General features: G+C 43.0%; 1 protein-coding gene across 1 annotated transcript; it reads right to left on the bottom strand.

Moving 5' to 3' along the window:
• Positions 1–154: 154 nt before the first annotated feature.
• On the bottom strand, positions 155–16,188 carry LOC132258042 (uncharacterized). The gene is given in 8 exon segments (XM_059755145.1): positions 155–4,134; positions 5,307–5,420; positions 6,345–6,429; positions 6,572–6,705; positions 9,458–9,568; positions 14,990–15,091; positions 15,154–15,237; positions 16,020–16,188. Coding segments are annotated over 8 exon segments (4,779 nt in total).
• Between the last annotated feature and the right edge of the window lie 368 nt (positions 16,189–16,556).

Raw genomic sequence — 16,556 nt, 5'->3', positions numbered from 1 at the left:
GGCCTTTCCTCGAAACGCAGACAGACTCTTCTTAATAAATCAGCATCTGTCTTTTAATCGCAATTTAGCGTACGGAAACTGGCCTGTGCTTGCTCTGTTCACTGCAAACACCATCACTAAACGTAATAATCTTAAAAATAGAGTTGCCTAGAGGTTAATTTTCTATTAAACAATTCCCTAAATTTGACTACTGACGCATTTGCTTGAAGAAGACCGAATGCGTTTCCACACTTTCAGCTCCAGATTCGCACAATTCATCCGCATCGTCGTCACTTTCCTCCTCAGAGGTCGATAATCCGCTACTGTATCGTTCTGTATCATCATCAATGTCCTCTCCAACTTCCACGATCGAGTGGTTATTCTGCTCCTCATTGGCATTGTCTGTAATCTCGAGTGTAATCTTGTTGGTGTGCTCCTGAATCATTGAGTACTGATGCTCAGCCTCAGGCTCAGGACACTCCACGATGTCGATGTAGGAAGCTTCGTTGATCTTGTCCTCGATTGCCTTGAAGTTGAAGCGATCGTAGTACTTCCGGTTAAAAGCTTTCGATTCATTGGAATCGGCACTCATGTAACCACTGTCAGGTTCGGCCTTCCGGCGCGATTGCGGTGGTGAGATTTGCATCGCAGTCTTGTTCTCATTCATGTTTTCGTCGATCAGCGAAGAAATGCCCTCATCGCGATCGACAACTTCTATTTCGTCCACGAAATTGAACTTGATGTCAGGCTTCGTTGGACTGCTCACTCTCAGCTTCGAGCTCGCCATGCTGACAAATCTCTTCCAGGCATTCTTGATGTCCTTGGACTTTTTGGCACGATCGCGCATTCCCATCGCGAGCTTCATGGCATCACTCTCAGGATTGATCTCCACCCTGAAAATCTTTGGAGCTTGCAAGTTCGAGTGCTCCTTTAAGTTCATGAGATTTGATGTGAATTTGGCCGACTTGAGAGTGCTTTGCTTGGAGGAATTGGTCTTGATTGAGTTGGTGCTGATCACTTCGATCCGATCAATTTCACTCTCTTCCTTGATATCATCCATCTTCTCAGAGTCGCTGCTCTTCTTCTCCGCCACTTCTTCAATCGTCATGTACGTGTCCATGATGTCCACTGGCTTCCCTTCCATCTTGTTGATGTAGCATCCGTCGTTCTCCGCGATGTAGTCGTTGTTGTCGTAGAATCTGGACAGCTTGTTGATGGTCGTGTACTCCTTCGTGGTGGGATATTCGAGATTGTTGGCCAGAATCCGCCGATCGTGTTCGAATTCCGAGTTAGCAATGGTCTCTGAAACGCCGGTGAATTCAGTGGTTTCGCTATTCGTGCTCCTCGTCTCGTACGTGTCGGTGTCGTGCTCGAAAGTCTCCTCCTGACAACTCTGATCGGCTCCGCTGAATTCCTCCGAGTTCCAGACCGTCAGGTTTTTTGCCATCGTGTGACTCGGAGAAACCGCGACCGGTGGCTTGGGATGGTCATAATGGGAATTGTAGGGAATTACGTCGGGTGGCAAAAGTTTGTTCTTCTTATTCAGCGTATTCTCTGTCATTGACCTCTGTCTTCTCGCATGCCTCTCCTCAAGTGTTAGTAGCTTTCCCTTCTCCATGAAGTCTATGTTGGTCAAGGCTGGCCGTTGAAGATTCTTCTGAGTCTTTGCCTTGTAGATTTCCCTCAGGCTGCCAAAGGTCTTGGGGCCACTGATCAAATTGCCAGAGATCGGACTGATCGTGTCACTTTTGAAAGAACCAGTGGTTTTCAAAACCAACTGGTTCTGTCGCTGTTGCATGTGATTCAGGTCCGGAAGAGAGGTCATATTTTCGAGAGAGGAATAATTGACATTATTATCGGGACTGTTGAGGAACTCTGAAGATTTCACCAAATGATTATTCCAGGCTGTGATGTTGGGATTTTGAGGCGCTTGATTCCTCTTTGGTTTCCTGTCCAGAGTGTCGGGTTCGAACTGATCACTGTCCGTGGACAGATCGTATTCATCAGGACTGGGATCCAATTCGATGGTCATGCTTCCAGCGTAAGGCACGTTGTATTTGATCTTTGAGCTTTGCCTGCTGCGACTGGAGAACGCGGTGCTTCCGACATAGACTTCAGACACCAGAGAGTAGTCAGTCTTCTTCTTGTTCTTCCCCACATTTCCAATTGTGTCCTTTCTAAACCCCTCCACCTTGTCATAAACTGCGTTTCGCATCTCCACTTCCTCCTCAAGAGGCAGCGCAGCACTTAACGAAGGACTTGGTTGGGAGTCACTGCTGCTATTGGACGAGGATGGGGAAGAGAATGTCTTCTTTCTGTTGCAAGGTGCTCTCTCTAAGCTGTCCGTTTCGTAATCCACTATCAAGTAGTGCGGTGACTTGCGAGCATATATTGGCGATCCTGGCGGGAAGTTCTTGTTCCTAATGCGAGATAAGCTGTGGTAATCTGGAGTGGGAACTGAAGGGGAATCTCCGGGCTTCCTAAAGACATGCGCTTGGTAATCTTCATCGGTGTAATCAGGCGTGGGAAGCTTGAGAGTGCCGAAAGGACTCTCAATAGTTTGCGTTCGATAGCGAGAATCCTTGGTTAAGGCTTCATATACCATGTCTGGCATATTCTTTAGCATCTCCTGTTTCCTTACTTGCACGTTGAGAGCTGACACACTTGCATACTGATCCTGAACTTCCATGTGCTGCTTCCTGTGACCACGATTCAACGGCCTCGACGGATGTGGATTCTTGGGCGGCAGTTCTGGGCTCGATTGTAGGAACTGAGGATTGTTGTAGATCTCCGATTTGGCAATCTTATTGTACAACTCCACAGAGGGTTTCTCAATCCTTGTCGGTCTGTTGATGACTCGAGGTGGATTGGGCGGAATCGGAGGAGCGCGTCTCTTTGTGCTCTTAATGCTATTCGCTTTGATAGTATCAGAATCTGAACTGGATGAGCTTTCGCTTCCTAGATGTTTAAGGTTCTTCTTCACCAATTCCGTCGTCTTTGTTCCCTTTTCTCCTACATCGGAGTCCTTCTTTTCAGTATCTGAAATTGGGCTTTCTTCGTTAACACCCGAAGACACTCCTTCTAGCCACTTCCTGATGCTGTTCCTTTTGTCGCCGCAGTTTCTGCAATTGCCATCGTCTGGAGTCGATGACAATTGTGGTAAAGGCGCTTGCTTGGCTGAAGACACAGAGGCAGTCTCGCATCCTGGACATCCTGAGCACGGAGGCTTCTTCTTTCCAGTGCCCATAACACTACTCTTCTTGCTTGACGCCGCTCCCGATCTGCCATAGTAGATCTCCGATCCGTTCTGCAACTCTTCAGGCAAAGCTTCAAGTGAGGGTTGAAACTTCTTCGTTGCCATCTTGAATTTGGCTATCGTGATAACTTCTCGGATCTTGTGGAGGAATTCCAGGGCAGCTGGAGGAGGAGAAACCAAGAGATCGGGTTCGAAGTAAGCAGGATTGAAGTACAATTTCCTCCTGATCGTGCCATTTACTATGGCTTTCATGTTCTCTAGTTTGTCCTCTGCCGACATGTCTTCCACTATAGAGACATTTTCCTCGGGAATTCTCTCCGTGTCTTGAGTGCCTGACGAATTCTCGTGAGCTTCATCGCCACATTTTGGGGAATTCCTTCCAGAAGCCAGATGAATTGTGGCCTGAGTCTTCTCAATGTCAATCTGTGGGAGATCTTCGTCGAATTCCGAGTTGGAATTGGATTGATCACTCATGAAGCCCGAATTGTCGCTGAGATTGGGGAAGTGTTTGAGCAGAGGATTGCTCTTGATGATACCCATCTCCTCACCTACGAGATTTCCTCCAGTGACGTTCCTCATGTTGTTCCCCTGATTCCTGGGTGAGTAGGACTTGCTTCCGTAGATGCTAGAGCTGCCGTTCCGGTGGAATCCTGGTCCGTAAGTCACCTGATCATTGGGTGGGAAAGTGAGTTCGTTGTTCTTCATCGTGTGTCCTCCAAGTGAGCCATTTGGACTCTGGTTCTTGCGCTTCTTCATGTGCAGATAGAGGAACACGGACGCCACATATATGAGACCCAACAGAAGACTACAGAGACCAATGACGACATATTCTCGAGTGGTGAGACCTTCAGAGCTAGATGAGGTGGACGATTCAGACTGGAATGAGACTTCGGTAACGTCTGGAAGAAAGAAGGAAAAGGCACGATTAGAGGATGATAAAGTCGGTTATTTTATTGCGGGAATTGAAGTCAATGTCTGCAGAATGTGCCAAAAGTTCACACATCTGCACAAGTTCTATGACTTCACTCTGATTAACCTGTTGAACGGTTAATTGATGGCGTGAAATCAATATAGCCAGAGGAAATCTCTGCTCTGTATTTTGATAGACAGCGTAAGCGACTTTTACTTTCTACGTCCGTGAGATCTCATTAGTGGTCAGAGACATGAATTTCCCATGGTCACTTTTATCATCATTTGTCCATTGTATGTTAAAACTGTTTGGGCCCTAAAAGAGGTGTTTTCTTTGCGAGATATTGCGCGAAAAATGTCAGAAATGCGTTCTGTGAGCACTTGAATAACACAATGCCTTGAACTTTTCCAAGCAAAGAATGAAATATTTCACATATTCTCCTCCTTGTCTAATGAGATGTGCGCTGGTCAATGCAATTACACAAACTCTCTCTCGTATTTCTCTTGCTTCTTTTTGCATTTGGATTCCAGGGAGGGCATTACAAAAAAAGATCTTGGGAATGAGAACTCCTGCATCACTTCACTTTCCCCCTTTTTCACAGACACTCTTTCCCCACATTCGTCAATCGAAAAGCTTCCCATCGTGTGTCTCGTGTGCCACATTGTTCTCATCTCGTGTTTGGAGGCAGGAAAAATGATTGTTTCGCTTCTCTGGGACACGAAATGCTCCGCAACTTCTTCACCCACGAACACAAATCAATAGCGCGACCTTGTCTTCACGCGCGCAGCATTTCTTTTCCCGCGAGAAGAAAGAGACTAAAGAGGTGGCGTTTTGTAGCACTTCTCATCTTCATCTTTTTTTTTCTTCCTCTGCCCCGTCAATGCCTTCACGGTGAATTTGTACAAAGTAGTTAAAAACATCGTGTTAAGAAGAGAACATTAATAATAATATTGTTGTAAGTTGCACGCGCTAGAAGGCGCGGCTTCTTGAATGAGCTTTTCTTGTGAGAATGAAACACACATGCGCACTGTAATTTGGCGAGACGCAGAAAAAAGGGCGCCCGGCAAAAAATGTCGGCAGAGAAGAAGAGAAATTCGAGTGTGAGCTACACTTCATCTTCACAGAACACCCCCAATAAATTAGTAGAGAGTTAATACTCACTATTCACATGCTTAATTGGTGTTCCAACGACGCGAAAAGCCACACAAGGTGTGAAGATATTCTGGTTCGGCAGTAAATCATCGTCCACAGATGCGACTGCAATGAAAAGTACGGGAAAATGTTATTAGCCTTGTCTCTTCGGGGCGAAAATTTCCCATCAATACTCGTATGTTTATTCAATCTTAATTTACAGTACACGATTATTTATTTCCTACACATTTGTCCACCTCAACTTAATCTTCCAACTCTCATCTCTCTCGGGTCACGTATGAATGGAGTGGACAGAGAAAAATTGCGACGACGCCAAACAAGATCCACCATTCTCAATCAGTGCCGATTCCATCGACAAATGTGACATTTCTGCATTATGTTCTCCTATGTGTATCTCATGCTCAATTACAAAATCAACAGTAATTCCTTATCATATCATCGATTCCTTGGCAGTCTTTCTCTCTCACTTTTCTACACGTTGACCGTTGAAAGACACCACGCAACAGTGCCCGATCGGCTTCTTGAGTTACAAAAGCGCACTCATTTAGCGTCACTCTGTGTCACGTAGTAAATTATCGGGCATAAGTTCAGTTACTGCAAACTATATAGCAAAATCTCTAAGGAAGAGTAAATGAAATATGATCTTTAGAGACAAATTTAGCGTTTGAATTCTATATTCTTCAGCTAAATTCCACGTAAATCTCTTCTAAAATATGAATTTGTCTCTCGCTGACTCGAAACAAATAAAATTTGCCGCCCGATCTTGCATGAGTCAATCTGAGATCTTGCAATTTGCATGATGATCGTCTTATCTCACGCATAATAATTAATATTTCAACTTGGGAGGTGCATCTTTTTCTACAAGACACGTCTTTTAATCACCATCGCGCGGGTTGAACGACTGCGCTGTCCATCACGAGAGATTGCGAGTCTCCCGATGTCCTTCTGTGCATCATAAATAATAAACCACCTGTGGCAGAAGTGGGATGAGAGTCTGGAACTCACCTCCGCCGCTGCTGGAGCGGTTGTTCGGTGGGAAAGCCGCGTCCGGAGGAGTCATATCGCGACACAGCAAATGCACCAAGATAAGCCGCCCCTGCATTCGGAGCCGTAATTCCGCCTCTCCGGCCCACTGGAAATTAATTATGGCATTTTATTGTGTGAAGCCTTTGTGTGGCATAATCATCATAGCGCCTCTTATCGCCGAGGTACGAGGAAAGACACTCTCTCACCAAATTCTAATGGCTCTCCTCTAATCTCGTCGTAATTCTCACCTGCAAGAACGTCCGTCCCTCGTCGCGGAAGAGTGCAAAGGGGACATCGGTATCGATGGGATTGCGCAGCTCTGACCAGCCGGTCTTGGTGAGGTACTGAGATCCCGTCACGGCGCATATTGGATTGAGGATGCCTAGAAGAGTCGCGATTCGCGGTGTTTAATGGAATAATATAAGCAAAACTCTGGTAATTCCCAATATTTTCTCATAAATAAAATTAGTTATTGTCTATTATGTGCAAATTAGACTGTATTAGAAAGCGGATAATCTGAATGAATTGGGAAATTGTGATAAATTTCACACTTTTCACCGTTTCATTCCTTCTCCGAACTCGTTCGCTCAAGACATTTTTTATTGTGGGCATAAAGTCGAATTTATGAGATATTTATGGCATTCTCTGAGACATCACCTCTCCTAAACACACCAAATTGATTCGTAAATAATCATTGTCACTTAGAGATTCTTCTGTAAGATATCAATGGATTCTTGGACAAATCCTGGGCATTCTCTGCCCAGCAACAAGTATTTTTCTCTGCTCACTGAAATTCTCGCGGCAGGAAAAAAGGCAATTGAAGCAGTAGGAAATCTTCTAACTAGCAGCCAATAATCGGGAAATACAGCGTGATAATTTCGAAATCTAACCATCATCGTAATATTCTCTTATTTATATATTTTGAGATGGGAGAGAGATGATTATGCAAAGGTGTATGCAATATGGGAAGATTGAACTCATCATCATTGCAGAGTTCAATGTACAAGCTTGCCTTTTTTCTGCTCCACAATCCTTCCTCAACTTCCATCAGAAATGCTGTAATCTTCAATTCTTACCGGAGCAATTCCTCCTCAAACCATTATACAAATTAGATCGTGTGTATGTGGTTCTTTTATGCCCTCTTTTCTAATCTCTGATCGCATTTTTTCCATAAGTGCCACTGTAAAAAGTCCGAGATCTCAATCACTAGAGTGCAATTGCAAGAAATTCTTCAGCTTTCCTCCATATTTCCTCGTCTCTTGAAGCTGTGATCGTGGTTGCATTGGCATAAATATCACAAAACTGCATTTGAAAGTCAGAGAGTTGAGTTTAGAACCACTCAAAATGCGTTGATCAACACCGAAGACCTTCCCAAAATGATCGAAATCTTCAAATGAATTCATGAGAATTCTATGATCACATTACAACTCGATTTCTGGGTTGAACCTCGGGTTATCTGGTGGGAAATGGCGTCAGAAGGGATAGCTTTCTGCTGGCAAAAAGAATTCTTCCGTGTTTGCGATGCTGTGGAACGTGTAAATGTTTTGCTGGACGAGTCAAAAGAGTTGTTCTATGGGCAAAAAGAGGCATTTAATTGGCAAATGCAGAGATAGTTTGCCTTTATTGAGTCATACTGTGCCGGAGAATGTCCATATCGAGTGCAAAACATGGGATGACTCTGTGTACAATTCCTCTCCCCATTCTCAGGCATCTCTCATTAGAAGGTGTTCAACAATGGATGGCATGGAAATGCGGGGGGCGAATGTTAAGGAATTTACACGTGTTTGGAGGCCACAAAGTGATGGAAGAAAAATCTACACTCGCATATCTTTTTATGTCTTCATCGGGCGACCAATTCACGCGCTCGGTGGGATAATTTATTGGCAAAAAGGCCATTCCTGAGGGAGAGAAGAATAAATAGGCGAATGAGCTACGGCCCTAAATCAAACACTCATCTCATGGAGAAATTCTCAGATTCTCAGTCATACTGAGCAGATGAATACAAATGAGGGAATTATTTTAATGACACCTCTGGAAATCCAATATTGTGCCCGAGCATCGATGAAGCTGACCAAGAAACCCGCTCTTCAGCTGCGCGCGCGCTCAGTGGGGAAAAAATCCCGCAAATTTTGCTTTGATCAGAGAAAATAGTCCAGAGGAGAAGTCAATGACTTACAACTCCATGATAAGTGATTTAGGATCGTCTTTTCAGCGATTTCTCGACACTGCGGTTTTTTTTTCTGCACGAAGGCTAGAAAGTCAGACAAAAATTTGCACATTTGACCGTTAAAAAGTTAATGTGATGTCATTTATCGCCAATTTTGCAAAGATATCTCACGACTGCAGTATAATTTTTGCGAAGAAAATCTTCACCATCACGGCATCAGAATTGCCGCAGGCGCGCTGAAATTATCTTTTACAGTCAATCGCCTATTAATTATCTCTAATGAGAAATTATAGTGTCTAAGAGATCATATAAAAATTAAATAAACATCAATGGGCAAAGGAAACACTTTGTTTGAGGAATACATCAAAAGATGCTCATTTTATGCTATCCATAAACACACTTTTCGCCTCTATGTGGCTGAATAAAAATGTTCTCTGCCCATAAATCTGTCTCTCTAACGAGGAACACCCACCAAAATTTTTGGTAAAAGCTCTCAGGCTCTCACTGCTCTCACCATTTCTGGAGATTGTGATTGAAGTCGGATCGAAAATGGGTGATTTTCGCTCTTGTCACACCCAGGATTACTTCAGAAATCGATACTAATTTCACAAGATTTACGATTGATGAAAATGGATCGAAAGAGTCTTCTAGAAATTGGTATTTTTGCCTTGTATCGCATTAATCTTCATGAAGATTAATTGCTGAGCTGTTATGTTAATCCATTCCACGCCTAAAGTATCAATCAAGACTCAAAGTCTTATCAATTTCAGTGCGCGGTAGCTTCAATGAGTCTTGACCTCCCAATTCTGACGATGAAGACGCACACCAAGTGAAAAATGACTTGTGTGCACTGCAGTGCGGAAATTAATATCGGCAGATGAACTGTTGACACCACAATCGCATGTTTGGCAGTTAATCTCACGCTGCTACAGGGCAATTAATCAGAGATTTTCCATTAAAAACCTACCTGGGAAATTGATTTCGCGACTGGGATGAATAATCTGGCCGCGCAGAGGCAGGAACACAAATGGTATCTTCTCCGTTGATGAACCGCTAACGAACGGTGCCAGGGTGCATTCTGTAAGTGAGAATATCAATTAATATGGTGACAATAATTGGATGCTTGGCGACCACCGAGTGCCAAATATATCATCAGCCTCACCGTGACAATTAATTTTCGATAAAAGGCAATTTCCCTCGCTCAAGAGCCCCCAATTATCCGCCCAAGTGCTTCGGGTGGCGGCAGAATTAAGCTATAGCGCGACGCTTTGTTGCCACGCCGTGGCAATTTGCATACATTGAGATGAAAATTGAACTGCACCTAATGTCACAAGGGGATCGTAAATTTTATTTGATAATTCCTCCCATAATTCCCAGCAATTTATGCTGAATTAACGAGATGCGCTGCTTCTGGGCAGTAGTTGCGCTCATCAGTGGGGCGTTTGTCATGCCAAAATGACCCGCAATTCGCGCCAACGATCTCTGGAACCCCCTGAAGAGCATCAGCAAACATTTTATTGTATGACGAATGCCAGCATTACATTTTTGTGGGAAAAAAACCAATAAATTTCCATGGAAAGACCATCTCGTAAAACAATATTGAATTTCTCTTGCAGTGCCATTCGGCAAAAACGCATCTCTCGGCAAAGAGATGCATTAGATCGAAATGAAGGTGAAAGTTAATAATAAAAAGAGATGCTTTTCAATAAATTGTCTGGTTTTTGCGCATGTGAGATTTGCATTCCCTCGCAGACGGTGAAAATGGCAATGATTGCAAAAACGAGCTTCTCGCAGAATCCATTAAATCGTCATAAATCCACGCAATTTGGATAGTAAATGGGAAAAACATATGGACCAGGTAATTTTAATTAAATTACCACTGAGTTTCAATAGGTTTGCCGCGATAGGAATATGAAATCGGGTTCGTCGCTTTAAGTCTTACGTTTTGTTCTCCGACTATTCTCTGAATTCTTTGATGCTTTGCTTCTGTCAGGTGCGATTAAAGAACAATTTCGAGAAAAATTGCTCAGTCAAAAGAAATCAGAGCAATTATTGTGCCATTTGGTGGAATTATTTGTATTGATTTCGTACACTTTAGCCAAGCAATGCAATAAAAGTCTAATTATGGCGAGATTACAGTCATTTTTACGGTATTCTTAAGACCTCAGCAGCAAGAAATTGACTGAAATCTTATTAGAACGTCGAGAAATTTAGCTATAGAAGAAGAATTTGTACGTAAGCTGACTGGAATATGACCAGTTTTTGCATTTACTTTGTGCCGACTTCAGTTTGCTACTTGAGTATTCAGTAGATTTACTTTGTCGAATTAACTTTCAATTAGAAAATGCTCATTTGAGAGATTTTTCCAGAACGTTGAACCCTTCACAGTGTCTTTCAGACAAATCGTGTGGCAATAATGGTCTCATCTTCACTACATCTGCTCCAAATCCTAAGCCATTCTTCACGCCCAGGCAACAATAGTTCCCCGCATCTTGTGATTAATGGAAATATTCTCTGAGCAGCGCGAACACCTCAATCCGACAGGTGCTCTCAGTGAATTCTAGGCGAGATCAAAGAGAACTTGCCACTTGAATGATTTTCATGATCTTCAAAGTCATGCTCTCATATGTGCTTTACGCACATTGCCATCATTTCGAGCTCATCCTTCTCTTTCTCAATCATTCGCAGCCTTTTTCCACTTTGGCCACGGAAATTTCATGTATGTTCAGCCACATTATTGGGTAAATTGGCCATTGTGCAGCAATCGATGAGCAATTGAAAGACTCAAATTGTGCGGCGGAGTTATGAAAAAAAACGAAGTTTGCGCGTGTCTTAATTGACGCTCGAAGGTATGGATAAGTGTTGCTGAAGAAGTTGGTTGTATTTTTGCTCCTTTGATGGGTAAATAACGATTTTGTGAATTATCAATTTGTGGAAGAGAGCAGTGTTCTCACTCTCTGGCAATGGCACGCAATTAATTTTATTCTAATCGTATGCAAACATTGAATCGCTCCGTTTGAGTGATGTTGAAAGCATCTCCGGTGGAAGGGTAGAAAAATTAGACGTACACGCAAATATAATTTATAATTGAACTCCTGTCGAGCTGAACACGGCGTCGAGGAGGGTTGTCTGGCCGGTGCAACAGGAATAGGATTTGACCTTTTGCTCGTGGCGCGTATGAAATTGAATAATTGAAATGGTGCTGCGATGCTCACGCTCGTCAATTTGCGAGGCACCACATCTTTCTCTCCCCATTCCGTGTCATGCCATGATGAACATTGTGCACAGGACAAGAAACTGATATGCACACACGCGGGCATTTCAATTGCACTATTATAAATTTTGCACAATTGCCCATCTTAATTGGTGCAAAAGATGCGCAGGGAAATCGGAATTTCACCAATTCCCGGCCTTCGTGCGTATGATTAAAATACTAATATTCTATTATTCTGTCACAAAAAGCCTAGGCTTTTGTGCCTATGGAATTCTATTGAGTGCACCTGAGAAATGGTGAAAACGTGAGATCAATATCGACATGCATCTCACTGCGGACAATGTATTGAGATATTTATATTAAAACAATCTCATTGTTCCACAATTAAATATCGATGCGGAGTGAATTCTATTACATTCTTGCTACTAGGCTAAATTCCAGATGGTCTTCATAGATTCCAGAGGAAATGCCTTTTCAATGCAACATTTTAGTTCAATATTTTTTCGGGTTATGAAGCCTTGTTCCAAGCTTAGCGAGAATTTAGCACGAATAAGATTCAAAGCCTTTCAATACGGAACAGGGTAAATGAAAATTTCTTGGTAAAATTGCAAATTACACGTTTAGAGTATAAAGCATTATAATATACACTTTGTCTAGTACTTCACGCAACCTCTCGCTGAAACATCTGCTAATTCTTTCATAATTTATATCCACTGATCACCAGGTCTTCCGCTAGATAAGACACAGTTGCGATGAAAGTCTATAAATTCATCAGGCACACGGCGTCAGCTTCTGAAAATGTTGCTGAAAATGTGCGCAAGTCGTAAATCTGGACATATTAAAAGTAAATCACAGCCCGATGAAAAATGCTGCTTCTGTTGCACATGTCAGACTATCTAGGGATTCTTCGGCAAGTAATTGGTGGTTTAATTCATTGGAAATTGATTCGAATGTCGTGGCTGATCACAGTGTATGGCGAAATGTAGGGTGAAGAGGCCTTCAATTGCCTTCAATTGCATGCACGCGTTTTGCAGTTTGATATATGGCGGCGCTGCTCGTAAAAAGGAAGGCACTCGAGGCACCTTTTATGTGAGGGCAGTGGAATTGCCTCCACAAATACACGCGGGGAAATGGAGGAATGAGTTAACGAGACTATTAATTTCTTCATGTTGCCCAGAAGAGACCACGTGGGCGCCACTAAATGACAAAACAAAACGATGATGGAGGGAGCAACAAAGTCGATTAAAGGTGCATTAGAGATCGGGTGACTGTTTCGCGAGCGATTAAATTTGCATTTATTGCCCGGGTAAAATGACAACATTGAGATTTAAAGTGCACCCTTTCCGCTCAGAATACAATGGGGCACTTTGGAAGTATGCGCGCTGCATTTATGCTGCAGACGCAGCGCAAAGAGCCCATCGGCAAGATCATTAAACTGAGACTGTGACGTCACAGATGGTCTAGCTGACTCGTCCTGCAAACGAGTCGCAATCAGAGAATTTCCCACACAAACAACCAAATGATTAACAGGCATATCAAACGGCTCTTATATTCCTGGATCGTCGTTATGCCTTTTTATTGATCGTCGTGGAATTTTGCAGCACGGCAAATCCATTTCCCAGGTGTCGGCCAGGCTATAAATCCGCACCCAGCGTGGCGAGGAATTTTGGCGGGAGCCCAGGGTGTGGGAGTCGTGGGAAGGAACCTCATTTGATACTATCAATCATCACTGCAATTGGGAATGACAATGATTTCACACTCTGATGTGCCATGGCGAGCACACAGAGTCATTAATCATAGGTATTTCTCTGTCCAGCCCCCAAAAGGCCGTCGCGGGAGATGAAATTGATCTTGAAATGTTACTTAAACAGTGTAAAAAGGCATGTTTGATTGAAATTTGAAGTGGTCGTCGCGGTTGGATCATTAATCATCGAGAGCGCAGAATAGAGAGATTGAACTAAAACTGTCGAGATCAAGTACAGTTTTCTCTGGCGATCGACTGAAGAGATCAAGAGTGAAGTGTGCCGAAAAATCTTCTCACCAGAACTCTGTGTATAATCAGTTATGAGACGTCTATTCGAGACACTCTATCGCCATCCCACACGCAATGGTGGCGATTTACATTTAAAAGATCACACGATCGCATCATTTGCAGTCGGTGGAACATGGAGACCATTTAGATTGAGGTTTATCTGCAGCCTGTCTCTATCAATACATCCTCTGCAGTCAAATGCGCGAGTCTCCTGAACAAATAACATTACCCAACATCTCCTCAAGACGGTCATCTCACGTGTCTTTATTGAGGGGATCATCGGCCAAATGCGTCCGCCGAGTTGAAATGTACCCAGAGATGGAAGATAAGGCTTTAATATCTATTATTTCATCCGGAAAAGAGAGCGTCTGATGAGAAAATATGGAGCAATGGGACATTAAGAGCCTGACTTTCTCACTGCAATTGTCTCATCTCATTTCCATTCTTCGATATGGTTAAATAATGCCATATCTAATGATGTTTTGAGACTCACTTGGAGATGGGGAAAGCACAAACTCTTAAGTAAAATGTTGGGTAACAAGAGGCGATAAAAATGCAGAGGAGATCTTTGATTGCCAATAAAAACATTGCAAAAATTATTTTTTTATTATCATGCGCGAAATTATCGTGGCGCGTGTTGGTCAAACAATGAGTCCAAATGTCTCCAAATTAATCACATCTTGCAAAGGGAAAGAAAGATAATAAAAATCTCACCATAAAGTAGAGGTTAATTGAAAATAAAATTTCGCGACAGACACCAAAGTCCTGTAAACTGACTCATAAAAGTGTCTCAAGCAATAATTTTTATTTTCAATCACACGCGAAAGTTCTGCAATGGGAAACAGTGTGTCCTAGCGGCAGCATCATATCTTAATCCTCTTTGAATAACTCTTCTCCACCCATTCAACTCTGACTCTTCGCGTCTTTGGAGGGGAAACTTTTATGATTGTGCGTTTGCAATAGGATAATTTACTGTACGACATCCTATAGCCAACAATATTCATGGCCAAAGTTAGATTTATCGACAGATCATTTATCACGCGGGCGAGGCGATCGCCAATAATTCATTTCTCTATCTATTCTTGTTCTATTCCCCCGTAATTAGATGCATCGGCGCGTTCGCGATCAATAGTCAGGGAAGCCTTCTGGAGGATGATCGCGTGATAAATGGCCAGAGCCGGTGCACTTTGCTACCAACACTCTCGCCAGCGCACAGTTTCTGAAATATCAGGTAAATTAATTGGGCGACTCACCGTGAATATCGTCCACGCAGATTCCGGCGTCTTCGCGGTAAGTGGACAAATGCGGCAAGCATTGGCATTTGCAATTCATCAGGTCCGATTTCGCCGACATATCTGGACATGAGAGCGAGAAGAGTCAATTCGGGGCGCGTTTCTGTGGTGGACATGCGACTTACCGATTTCTTTGATGTAACTCTTGAACAGAGCCGCAGTGCCACTGGACAGCCCGATGCAAACATCTGCGCTGCACTCGGACAAATCTGCGGAGAGATTCGGATCAGAGGAGAAGCCATTAGTATGCAGAAGTGGTGATAATTGAGTCCATTTGAGATGAGAAGAGTGATCAGGAGTAGTAGGAAAAGGCGGATTTAGTGGTCATATTAGAGACATAGTACAAGAGGATTAGTCTGAAAACTCTCTAAGATATGCTCGACTTCATGCAGAGATGAAATAATGCATTTCAACAGAACATTCATTAAATAAACCAGTGGCGTAGAAATACAAAAGATTATGTAGAAAAATTGTTAAAATTTACTTTCGGATATTAACTTATAATTTATGTTTTTCAGGTATTTTAGTAATCCTTACATTATTTTGAAGAGTAAAATATTTTAAATTTCACTTTCACTCTGATTAAAATTTAAAGGTCTTCAAGATCAACGAATGCGAATAAGTTAATTTGCCAGGAGGTTTAAAGAAGTTCAAATTAATGAAATTGTCTATAAAACTGTATCGAGTTGAGTTTTAATCCAATCTGATAAGAGAAAGTAGTTGAAAAAAGTGTCAGAAAGACAAGCCATGCAAAAATCAAGTTTAACAAAACGTTGAAAAGATCACGCATGTCATTTCACAATCTGATATATGATTCGCGACTTTTTAATGCTTTCGCAATATCGCGAAATTGACATTTTTGACCAGTCAAGATTAGATTGACAATACAATTGCGAATTCTCCGAATCATTTCCGCTAGGAAGAGAGATAAAACTACGCCACTGTGCGGTTCTCTTCCCTCAATTACCCGCCCCGAGGCTCTGGTACTCACCGTAGGCATCGAAAACATCACCTCCGTGCTGTCGGGTCAAATTGGCCACACGATCCGTGGATGCGGCTCGCTTCAGCGGGGACGCCTTGAGTTCTGCCGCTGAGCAGAGTTCATTGAAACTGATCCAGATCCAGATCAAGTGCACCACAAGTCCGCCTTTGTGTCCCATCCTTCAGTGGTCAGCCTCCATCACGGTGCAATCCTGCGAAGGAGATAATTGGCGGGGCTCTATTAATAGGTGATTAACAGCCATCGCGGGCGAGAGTGAGTATTAATTGCCAAACATGATAACTACTATCGCTCTGCCTCCGTCCGCCCATCGATGATGAACAAGTTGTCTCACACGCACGATGTGCGCGCGCAAAAAAGTGGAGCTGAGGGAGGTTTTATGATTGAATTTTAATGACTGCAACATTCACTTATGCAAGAAGTGCATTATACAACAGTGTGACCATAAAGGTAACTGTTTGCTCGCGATATTCTTCATTAAGGCAAACATATTGCTTTTTATGACAGCCTTTTGGCCGCCTCGACCCC

The sequence above is a fragment of the Phlebotomus argentipes genome, unplaced genomic scaffold, assembly GCF_947086385.1.
Source record: "Phlebotomus argentipes unplaced genomic scaffold, Phlebotomus argentipes genome assembly scaffold_4, whole genome shotgun sequence".
Taxonomy (NCBI): Eukaryota; Metazoa; Arthropoda; class Insecta; order Diptera; family Psychodidae; genus Phlebotomus; species Phlebotomus argentipes.
Note: the sequence above shows the minus strand (reverse complement) of the source record. Positions and strands in the feature narration are given on the sequence as shown.